The sequence below is a fragment of the Arachis ipaensis genome, chromosome B9, assembly GCF_059453495.1.
Source record: "Arachis ipaensis isolate K30076 ecotype BB chromosome B9, ASM5945349v1, whole genome shotgun sequence".
Taxonomy (NCBI): Eukaryota; Viridiplantae; Streptophyta; class Magnoliopsida; order Fabales; family Fabaceae; genus Arachis; species Arachis ipaensis.
In genome coordinates, this window is record NC_142444.1 from 129,509,452 (window position 1) to 129,522,117 (window position 12,666).

The 12,666-nt window shown below is 30.7% G+C and overlaps 1 protein-coding gene across 1 annotated transcript; it reads right to left on the bottom strand.

Annotated features, from left to right (window-relative positions):
* LOC107617073 (ethylene-responsive transcription factor ERF098-like) lies at nt 1–753 on the bottom strand. The gene has a single exon (XM_016318894.3). It carries the CDS (start codon nt 641–643, stop codon nt 188–190), a length of 456 nt encoding a protein of 151 aa, XP_016174380.1. The 5' UTR covers nt 644–753; the 3' UTR covers nt 1–187.
* Nucleotides 754–12,666: the final 11,913 nt, after the last annotated feature.

Genomic DNA, 12,666 nt, shown 5'->3' on the forward strand with positions numbered 1-12,666 from the left:
ATTTTATAACTTTATCATTAATAGGAGGTAATTCTAAATAAGGATAAGTTTTTGGTTGATCTAGACCTTCATGAGAGGAAGTACTCCTAGTTATTAAAGTTAAGTAATATGCAACCCAAGAAAAGAAAGAGACCATAAAATATAGTAGATATTAATTGTTAATGCTTAATTGCTCACTTTATGCTAATCATTTTCCCTTCTTTTTCTTGTTCAGCTCTTCAGACTCAAGAAGATCCTCCAACAGTTTATTATCATAGTACTCAATCTCAAAAGGAGGACCATGGTTGGAACCAGGATTAGAACTTCCACTAGCATGGCATTGAGGTGAATAAGAAGAAGAAGAAGAAGAGGGTGATGCTAAATATGGTGGATATGGTGGTGAACCCCTTATTTGAGAATAATACTCATTTGGGAAATTGAGAATTGCAAGGTGACCCCTAAGATTGAAGGCTGCACGATCATAAGCTCTAGCCGCGTCCTCAGCTGTGTCAAATGTCCCCAGCCACAACCTTGTCCCTTGCTTGGACGGATCCCTTATCTCAGCAGCATACTTTCCCCATGGCCGCCGCCGCACACCTCGGAACTTGACCTCTTCCTTTCCCTTCTCCTCCTTTCCTTGTTTCCCCCTGTGGTGGTCCTCCATATATATGAGGTGATGAATTTATGTATTTGCTAAAGTTAAATTGATAGCTTGTTTCTCTAGGTTTTGATAACCTACCCTTGGCTTGTCCTAATAGAGTGTAGTTAATTAACTTCTGGTTTGTTGTACGGTGAGCTTTGTGATTGCCTAGCTCCTTATATAGATAGGGGGAAAATTCTTATGTGCTAAAGTAGCACTTGTATTATATGCTCTCAAAATTCGATTCTTCATAAAAAATATTTATTGTTATTTAGTTTTTATGATTTATAGTTTTTTAAATATTATAAATAAAAATAAATAGTTATAAATATTTGTATTGTAAACATTAACATATTATATTTCGTTCTAAAAGGTATACAAATATTTTTTTTAATAGTAATAATTTATATCTTAAAAAATCATTTTCCTATTACTTAAAGTGTATATATGCATAGTGTTTCATGAATATTATATATAAAACTATTGTTTTTATCTAACAACTTAAATTTTAGAATAAATAGTGATATAATATGAAAATTTTATAACACTTTTTATAGTCTTATATAAAATTTTGGTGAATGCATCAAATATAATTTTTACCTAGCTAGTAACCTAAATTTTGAAGAGAGATGAATGAAGACTCATCATAAAAAAAAAGAACAAAAAAAAGTTCTTTAAACAGAGCGTGTGTGTGAAAATGTCTCACGTATTATAGGAAAACTAGAGTAATTTGTTCTCCTTATTAGCTCTATTGTCAATCTAGGAACGTTGATGCATTGACCAAGATTTGGCTTCGGAGAAGGTTCCCTGTTGGAAATGAAAGTGTATAAATTCGATCTTTCGACTATGTCTATGTTTTTGTCATGAATTAACTCATCAACCGGAACAAGACCCACGTGGAGAGGGTACAAATCTTTCTCATCAAATATGCAACTTGGCAAAAATCTTTATTTTATTACATATTATGTTCCACTAGGTGCAAAAATTGGAATCATGGATTTTGTATGTGACACTATAGTTTGAGCCATTAGTAACATTGGGTTTTCTATTCGTGTTTTTAGAATAGCACCATTTATTTGTCTCATGGTGTATCTGATGGGGTGTGGCATGTGGTGGATATAGCTTTATGCTCCATATATAGATTAACGAGAATCCACAAATCCACAATGCTATATATACCAAAACTACTATGCTATATATTATTTATGGATCAAATAAAATAACATATAGCTTTGATGTTAATAATTTTAATTCAAAAAATAGATTGACGACGTAAGCTTGAATTTTGACCACAACTTTTTTCAATTATCTTTTTATTGGCATAACTTGTTATAGTTTAGTTTATTATTGATGATGACTACTCGATGATGCATCTAAAAAGAAAACTATGACTGAAACTAAGTGGGACGCTTATATCTACATGGGAATATGATGGGATTTTATTTTAAAGTGCTTTTAAATAAATGAACATAGTCTATTATATTCCTTGAATTATACTCCCTCTATTTTAAAAACCAATATAGATATACATTTAAAAAAATAATTTATAAATTTTAGTAATACATGAAATTATATGAATAGAGAATATTATTTTTAAATAAATAAGTATATGCAATTAATATTTGTTAACTATCAAAAAATCTAATTAATATTTATTCTATTATCACAATTAAATTAAATTTACTATTAAAAACGATAAACATCAATTTTTTTAATTTTTCATGAATATTTTTAAACAAAAAATATAATAGTAATAATACGTAATTTTGTTTTTATTTAAAGATTATAAATTACTATTTTTTTTTCTACGAACCTAAGAAGACAAGCTCAAAAGATACTATAAGTTGGAAAGAAGAGAATATCACGTAAGGAGCAAGTAAATAATGACCATATATTCCTTCTCTGTGGCAGTTAACTTTTGATGATGGTTAGAGATATAATTATTTATATTGTTTTTTTTTATTAATTTTAATTTTTAAGATGAATAATTTTATGATATGATATTAAAATTTTATGTTCTAAAAATCTAGAATTTAATTTTGGGTGAACTCTAAAAATAAAAAATAAAAAAAATTAAATAGCATAAAAGTATAAGATAAATAAAAAAAGTTAAAAAAAGAAGACCTGTACAAACATCAAGCAAATTCAAATAAGTCTCTTAGTTGAGAAAAAATATTAAACATTAAGACATATAATCATTTATGTTGTTTCTTTCTATCAATTTAAATTTTTTAAAATAAATGATTTCATGACAATCATTTCAATGTTAGCAATAAATGAATATTAATCTTATTATTACCTAATAATATCATTTCAATCCTGCTATTTTGATATTATATATGTGATCTTCTATACTTCAACTTTTCTGAGGACTTTGTAACGTGGATTCTATGGGAGCATCTATAGAGTAGGCAAATTTTGCTTAGCATCAATTAGTTATTAGCAAAGAAACAAATTTGTTCTTTCCTTTGGTTTGTTGGTCGCATTTCTATATTTCTTTAATTTATATTGCCAAAAGTCTAATTAGAAGAAAAACGGTGACCAAATTCAAACTTTAAAAGTGGAAGCAATTGACTAAATTAATCATATCTATTATTCTCCTGTAACTCTGTAAGGACAACTAGAAACTACCAGTCCATGGAAAAAGAGAAAAACAAAATGTTTTGGTATTAGTGAATACTATAAGTCCCTTTAATATTTGAAATCTATCATATTTATTTACTTCTATTTTAAAATATTCATTTTACGCAAACCCTTTCTATAGTTAAAATTTGAGTAACATATTTTTTTACGAGTGAATAAACATAAAGACTCAAATTATATTTAAAAAATTGTGAATTCGAAGATTTTGTTGTATTGTATGTTATCGTTTCTTTTAATATACAATTTATAAATACTATTATTTTTGGAGTTTAATTTTGATGTATTAATATTGTAAAATATTTTATACAGTCGTACAATTACATATGTTCTTTTGGATGACTATTCACGCGGTCAATATAAAAAATAGTTATTTTTATTAATATAGCGTTATATAATTGGATGCACATGTAAAACTACTTTACACTGATATCAAAATTAAATTTTTATTTTTAAAGCTATTAAGGGTCCTACTAAAAAACTGTTAAATTATAATTTAAATATATCTTTAAAGTAATTGTTCAAAATTTATATTTATAAACAAGTTTTTTTTCTATTTTTTATTTAATTCTCATACAATGTATGTTAAACTCAGAGACTCATGAAGGATATAGCGAATATCATCAGTTTTTAAAAAAGGAAGAAGAGCATCCATCAATGATGGTCTTTTTTATTCTATGATAATGAATTCGTTGAATACTACCCATGATGTCTTCGAAGTAACTTTTTATCCCAAAGTTGATGATTAATTTGGTGATGTAAATTTTGTGGCAGAGGTTCTGATATTTTTTATTGGTGAGTTTTACTGTATTTTTATTATGGTGTTTAAATTGCCTAACTTCTTTTTTAAAATAAAAAATAAAATATTTAAAATAAAAAATAAATCATATAAAATTTATTAAATATTATTTATTTATTTTTTTAATAACTTAAATATAAAATAATAGACACCATAACATTTACTTTTTTTATTTCTTGGATTAATTAGGTGAATAGGTGTTGAGTTTTATCAAATTATTATTAATAAATCTTTCATCTTTCAAAATCAAGATTACCCATTTGTTCAACTGTTAATAGGAATTATATAGCGCAACCAAGACACCAATCGATGTGAAATTAAAGTTGTATTTTTTAAGTCATGATTTTTGTTTTACAAAATAATACAATTGGTTAAAAGAGAAATCAATTAATTATTTAGTAAAAATCTAATCAGTTGAAAAAATCATCATCCAATCAATCATTAGATAGAAGCAAAATTAAATTGCTCTTTTTGTTTCATAAAATCAATCAATTTTATATTAAACTAATCGAGTTATTGTAGCAATTCAATTTGTTGAATCTACAACGAAATTTTGACTTTTAATAGATACAAAGTAATATAAAATTGATCACTACTCATAATAATGTACTCGTTATATATTTTGTAAAGAGAAAAAACAATATAAAATTTTTTTTTTAACTAACTCTATAAGATGATGTGAATAAGGATATTGTTATTGTTGTTATTATTGACTTCAATTATAATTCTAGAGACGTACATATAGTATCTCTCTGCTATAACTTCAACGAATAAAAATAAAATTTTATGACAAAAAATTTTTTACTAAACATTTTGAGTTCTCTCCTATTAAAACTCATTTATTTTACTTCCTAAAATTACTCTTATCCTTCCTTTATTCTCACAATTCTCCACCTCGGTCACAATTTAAAATCTACTCAAATTTTGGACGATTAAAGTATGGTATTCGTATCGCCATGCCTAACATGGAACAACATTGAGCAATTCTAAACAGTGTTGGAACTTGTTTCCTGACACTACTTTAGTCAGCAGCATGTCTGCGGGATTTTCATCTGTGTGTACTTTTACAAGAGAAATGTTGCCTTTCTCTATAACATCACTCACGAAGTGATATCTTACATCAATATGCTTGGTACGAGCATGATGAACCTGATTTTTAGCCAAATGAATTGCACTTTGACTATCACAACTCAGATTCACGCAATCTTACTGAAACCCCAAATCATCTAGAAGACCCCTTAGCCACAATGCTTCTTTCACCCCTTCTGCTACTGCCATGTACTCGGCCTCTGTAGTAGATAGTGTCACTGTAGCTTGTAACATCGATCGCCAACTAATTGGAGCACCTTGTATTTTATATACATAATCGGTCGTAGAACGTCTTCTGTCTAGATTACCAGCATAATCAAAATCAACAAAGCCGCTGATTTGACATGATTTTTCACTAAAGCATAAACCTATGTCAATGGTACCCTTCAAGTACTTTAATATCCACTTGATTGCTTTCCAGTGTGCCTTACTAGGATTCGCCATGAACCTGCTAACAATACTAACTACCTGTGAAATATCTGGGCGTGTACACACCATAGAATACATTAGGCTGCCTACTGCACTAGCATAAGGTACATTTTCCATGTAAGTCTTATCTTCTGCTGTTGTGGGAGATTGTTTACCAGAGAGTTTGAAATGTGGAGCCAACGGTGTTACTACTGGTTTAGCATTTTTCATTTCGAACCTTTCAATAATGCGCTCAATGTATCCTCTCTGGCTCAAGAACAATTTTCGCCTTGATCTCTCTCTTTTAATTTCCATGCCTAATATTTTTCGTGCAACACCCAAATTTTTTGTTTCAAATTCTTTACCAAGTTGAATCTTTAACCTATCTATCTCCACCTTGCTCTTAGAAGCAATAAGCATGTCATCCACATACAATAGAAGATAGATATAATCACTTCCAGAAAGCTTATGAATGTATACACAACAATCATAATTACTTCTGGAAAAATTTTGTTTTAACATAAAAGAGTCAAATCACTTATACCACTGTCGAGAAGATTGTTTCAATCCATATAGCGATTTCTTTAAGCGACATACCTGATTTTCTTTACCCTCAACCTTGAAACTCTCAGGTTGATACATGTAAATTTCTTTCTCTATGTCACCATGCAAGAAAGCTGTCTTTATATCTAGCTGTTCCAACTCAAGATCACCCTGAGCAACAAGACTCAAAAGCACCCTTATGGAAGTGTGCTTCACCACAGGAGAAAATATCTCGTTGTAATCAACACCTTCTTTTTGTGCAAATCCCTTTGCTACTAACCTAGCTTTGAATCTTGTACCATCTGACTTAGTAGGATCTTCTTTTCTTTTATACATCCATTTACAACCAATTGTAGTCTTTCCCATGGCAACGAGACCACCTCCTATGTCTTGTTCTTATGGAAAGATTGCATCTCTTCTTCTTCTTCCATGGCGACCAACCAACTTTCTCTATCTTTGTCTTTGATAGCAAGTTTGAAGGTGACCGGCTCATCATCCTCCACCGAGAGTGCATAATCTATCAAGTTTACCTGCTCATAATGTCTCAGAGGCTTATCTGACCCAAACTTCTGAACGAATTTATAATTTCTCATTGGCTTAGTGGATACCAAAGAATCCTGCTGCTGCTATTGTAATGCATGTTCATTTTCTCGCTGAATCTACTCATTATCAAGTTCATCCTCTGCATCATCTCGAGTAGCATTAGGATGCTCCACCTGAACATTATTAGAATCTATTTGTTGGTATTTAGATTCTATCTCCACCACTTGAGTATTTGAAGTTTTTTCAACATCACCATCATTTGGCATCATATCTTTAGACAAAGCTACCATAGATCGTTCATTAAAGTTAACATCCTTGCTAATTACAAACTTATAATCATTTACACTCCAAAGACGATACCTTTAAACCCCTCTTGGATACCCCAAAAAGATTGCCTTTTTAACTCTATCATCAAGCTTATTATATGTGACATGATAATAGGTTGTGCATCCAAAAACTCTGAGTTTCTCGTAATCTGCATGGTCCCCTGACCACACTTTAAGGTGTGTCTCCATCTAGAGAAGAATGTGGGGATCGGTTCACTATGTAGCAAGCTGTAGCAACCGACTCTACGCACCACTCTCTGCCTAACCCAGAATTAGAGCGCATACACCGTGCCTTCTCAAGTAGCGTATGATTCAGTCGTTCAGCGACTCCATTCTGTTGTGGTATTTCTCTAACTGTCCAATGTCTCATAATGCCTTCTCGATCACAGAACTCCTTGAAAGGCCCATCTGTGTACTCTGTGCCATTATCTGATCGTAGAATTTTCAGCTTCCTACCTGTTCGGTTTTCAACCATTGCTCTCCATCGCTTAAAAGTGTCGAATACCTCATTCTTATGCTTGAGGAAGTAAACCCAAACATTCTTGGAATAATCATCAATAAAAGTAACAAAATACCTGAAACCACCCTTGGAAGTAACTTTAGACGGGCCTCAAACATCAGTATGCACGTAATCTAACAACCCTCTGCCTTTGTGCTTGCTTGTAGAAAACTTTGCCTTATGTGCCTTTCCATATACGCAATGCTCACAAAATTCCATTTGTGGTTTCTTCATATTTTTCAGCAAACCTTGTTCACAAAGCAATGACATATGTCCAAGCCGCATGTGCCATATTCTTGTGCAATTTGTTTGACCTCTACTTCCACCCATTCCAACTCCTAACTCACCTGTGACTGTTGTCCCCAAAAGAGAATAAAGATTACCGTGACGAACTCCTTTCATCACTACCAAAGAACCACGAACAACTTTTAGTACCCCATTTTTCGCAACTATTTTGCAACCATTTTTCTCCAACAAACCTATAGAGATAAGATTTTTCCGCAAGTCTAGAATATATCTCACATCCTTTAAGGTTCTTACTATTCCATCATGCATCTTGATTCTTATAGTACCCAACCCCACAGTTTTACAAGTATGATCATTGCCCATTAAAACTGTGCCACCATTTATACTTTGATAGGTAGTAAATCACTTCTTATTTGGGCACATATGGTGAGATGCTCCTGAATCAAGAATCCACTTATCGAAGATTTCATAAGATTGTTCTGTCACAAAATAACAGTCCTCCTCATCATTTGAGACATAGCTTGCTTCTTGCGTTTTTTTTTTTGGGTTGTCATTTTTCTATTTCTTGAAAGTTATCTTCTTATTTGGACAATTTGCTTTGAAATGTCCAGACTCCCCACATTTAAAGCATGTTCTCTCTGCGTGAGGTCTAGATTTTGGCCTAGACTTTCCACGCTTATTACCTTTTCCTCTTTCATTAGTCATTCCTTTAGCTACGAACAATCCTTGTGCTTGATCATTATACTCTCTTCTATTTGGAGATGACATTACACTTGTAGCAACCTTACGTAGATCATCCACTAAAAGTGATGCTCTTGTCTCATCCATGGTCAGAGTGTCACTTACCAGCATCAATGTCTGCACCAGATTTTTATAGGACTTCGGTAATGAAGGTAACAATATGAGTGCCTTATCCTCATCATCAACCTTCACATCTATATCCTTTAAGTTTGATATAGTCTAATCAAACTTATTGATATATTCTCGGATTGAGGTACCTTCTTCCGTCTTGCATATATACAATTTGGATTTTAAGTAGATACTGTTAGTTAGAGTCTTCGTCATGAAGTTACTCTCTAACTTTGCCCAAACACCTGCTGCAGTTGCTTCTTTATTTACCAAAAAAGCAACATCCCTCTCAAAGCATAAGATTATTGCAGCCTGCGCCTCAAGATTTAATTCTTTCCAATCCTCATATTTCATTTCCTTCGACTTTTTCTCTTTTCCTGCCAGTGTCTTGTGTAATTTTTGTGATATAAGCAGATTTTTCATCTATATCCTCCAATAAGAAAAATTAATTTTTCCATTAAACTTCCCGATTTCATATTTGTCTACTTTGACATTACTACTAGTAGAAGACATTATATTCAAAATTGAATTTTACCACGCAAATAATAAATAATATAACGTTGGCTCTTGATACCAATTGTTGAGTCTACAGTGGAATTTTGACTTCTAAGAGATACAAAGTAATATGAAATTGAACACTACTCATAATAATGCTCTCGCTATATATTTTGTAAAGAGGAAAAACAATATGAAAGATTTCTTCTAACTAACTCTATAAGATTATGTGAATAAGGATATTGTTATTGACTTCAATTACGATTCTAGAGACGTATATATAGTATCTCTATACTATAACTTCAACGAATAAGAATAAATTTCTACGACAAAAAACTCCTTACTAAACATTTTGAGTTCTCTCCTATTAAAACTTATTTATTTTACTTCCTAAAATTACTCTTATCCTTCCTTTATTCTCACACAATTAATTAGATGTAAAATAAAGGATTATTGATTATATACCAAAAATACAATTTTATAGTTTATGAATAATTTTAAATCAATCCAAAATATGGTTAAAAAAATAAAATAAAATTCTTTTTAAAAGTGTTGGACTAAAAGGATGAAATCCAACAAGAATATTTTGAGAAGTTGAATTTTTCTTTTAGTGAGAATTAAATTAGTGGAAGTGAATTAATTAGATTTTAAGTGTAGAAAATATCATCTAATTAAAAATCAAATTAGATGTCTATTCACTCATGTCACATGTCATGAGCACCCTTTTATTCGGACACCTCTTTGTCATGAACATTTCGAACAATGTTAAAATTGCTATCTTAATTTGTAGAGATAAACTTTCTTCTTATACTCATTTTTAGTTAAAGAGACTTAAAATAATGAGAACATCTAAAAACATCTTTTGCTAATTATCCTATTTAGTAACAAGTTATAGAAAAAGGGATAAATTGAATATGACATTGTAATCATTGTTCAATGTACTTCCCTTTAAAATGGCTTGAGACTATAAAAAGATTTCAACTCATTTTTCTCAAAAAAATTTTTCTGAAACTTTGGAATCATTTCTCTTTTTTGCTTTTCTCTAATTCTTTTCATTGTTCTTCATTTTATTCATCAATTTCAAACAAAAAAAAAACTTATAAGATTAGCATTCAAGTATTTCAGTAATATATTCGACAGCAAAATTTATTTAATCTTTGTTTATATTCAAAGAGTTTATTCATCCTCTCGTGATATTATTGAAGATCACAATACTTATTTTTTATTATTATTTTTATTTTTAGTTTTTATTTTACTTATTTGTTACTAATAAAAATATGTTTTTTACAAATTTATCTATCTTTAATTTTTTTTTAATCTTTTTTTATAAAATTATACCCGAATCAATTATGTAGCTCACAGAATTATAACAATTGATTGATGTTAAAAAAAAAACAATTGGCATGCAATAAACCATTGTTGGAGCAATCCAATTGATGGGTTTGGCGAATAGCACTTCACAATTTCACATAACCACCATACCAATTACCAACACAATAAGTACCTGGCAGAAAAACATTGCTAATTTGCTACGACGAGCCTACGATACGCAAAAACAACCTCTTAAAGGAAAAGAGTTCTTGGATAGATATAATGATCACAGAATTTCAAGAATTAGTAAGAATTAGGCAAAACTAAAGTTTTTAAACCCAAAATAGAAATTAAGAAGGAGATTGAGGATGAATACGTATAGAATATGAAATTGTTAATGATAAGATTGTAAATAAAAGATGAATGAATAATGAACAAATAAATAAATTAAAAATTAATTTTAAATTTAAATAATATATAAAAAATTAATTAATAAATAAATTAAAAAACAACTCTTTTAGAATTATTAAAAAAACTTGTGAAACATGTTTTTTTTTTTTTAAATTGAGACTGATAAAAGTCGTAAATGTTTTAGAACTATTTAAACTAAAACCTTAAAAGATATATAAATGATTATAACTAAGATTCTGAAAACTAAACAGATTGTCGAACTGATAAAGTTAAGTATTAAAAATTTAATAAAAACTCAATTGAAATTAATTCGAATATAATAAAATAATATATTTATAGTTGTCGAAACCATGATTATAAATCTAATATACTTGCTTGCATAAGAGCTTTTTTGCACTTGATTGTACATAGGTCTTTTTTCTTTTTTTATAATATCATTTTGTTTTATGTTATTCTTTTGTTTTGAGTAATAAAAATTAGATTCTAAATCTTTTGATTATAAATATTTTAATATATCTCATGTCACAAAATTATTTATATATTTAAAAAAAATTAAGTTAATAAAAATAAATAAATAAATAAATAGTTGTATTTTTAAGAAAGTTGAAATGACATGTTACCAAGAGTTTAAGTTTGACTTTCAACTGGATTTTATCATGGCTAAAGTTTATGATATACTAATGCAATAGTTACAATAAATTTTTGAGTAAAAGACAAATAGGTTCCTAACCTTTTAAAATGTGGACATTTTCGTCCCTCAAAATTGGAAAATACATTTCGATCTCTCACCATGTAAATTCCGTGACAATTACGTCTTTTCGTGGAATTGGTGCTCGAAACGGTAACGAAAATTGCTGAGGTGGAGGGATGAAGAGTGATGTGTTAGTTACGGTTGCTGAAGTGGATGGGGAACAAATTGTTAAAGGACAAATTGGTCCTTAATGGCCAAAACGACGCCGTATGCATCCCCCACTTTCATGCCTATCATCCCAGACCTCTTCTTCTTCTTCTTCCATGGCAGTTTTATCGCGCTCTTTCTTCCTCTCTCGTCTCATAGACCTCTCACTCCACAATCCTCTCCACCCTCTAAAACCTCCACTCCCTTCTTCCACTCCCTTCTCCGGCAATAGCATCGGCAACGACACCACCGAAGGCTCAGGCAACAGCAGTTGACTCTCTATTCTCCTCTGCCCTCTTCTTCTGCTCTGCTGCTGCCAACCTTCACAAGCCGTTCACCTCCGCCTCCTAGCTTCTTCTTCACACGCTGTAAGTGTTGCATGATTTTTCACTGTTCTGCTTGCTATAAGAGTCTCGGTGATGCTGTGTGATGAGAGATTTTACGATTTTAAGGGTAATTAATGTGTTTTCTTTTGAAGCTTGTCTGATTTTTTGTTCCTTTTATTTTCGAAGAAAAAAAATGCAATTTTTTGTGGTATCGTATGGCTTTCTTCTTTGTTTATTTACTATTCATAATTTGGTTCTAGGTTGAAGCTTATAATGATTTAGATCAGAGATAAGATAATTGAGTGCTGGTTTTTGTGAGTAACATGGGCACATCATGTTTCTTATTTATTGTGTATCCTTTCTTTGAATTTTCAGTATATCAATGTTGCATGCAGCTTCACCTGCCCCTGGTTTTTGTTTGAGCTATCCCAGGAACCTTCATTGTCCTCGTGATTCGACAGAGCCTTCGATTAGAGCAAGGTCTCCGGTTTGCTGTTCGGTACCAGAGACAAAAAATGGAGCTACTAAAGTAGAGTATACTCCTTGGCTTGTCGTAGGCTTGGGTAACCCTGGAAATAAATACCATGGAACTAGGCTGATGACAAGTTATCTTAGCCTAGTTTCACTAGCCTTTTTCTTTTGTTTTCAATTAAATTATGCACTT

Coding starts and splice junctions, on each gene's coding strand:
- LOC107617073 (XM_016318894.3), bottom strand. CDS start 643: ATGGAGGACCACCACAGGGGGAAACAAGGAAAGGAGGAGAAGGGAAAG.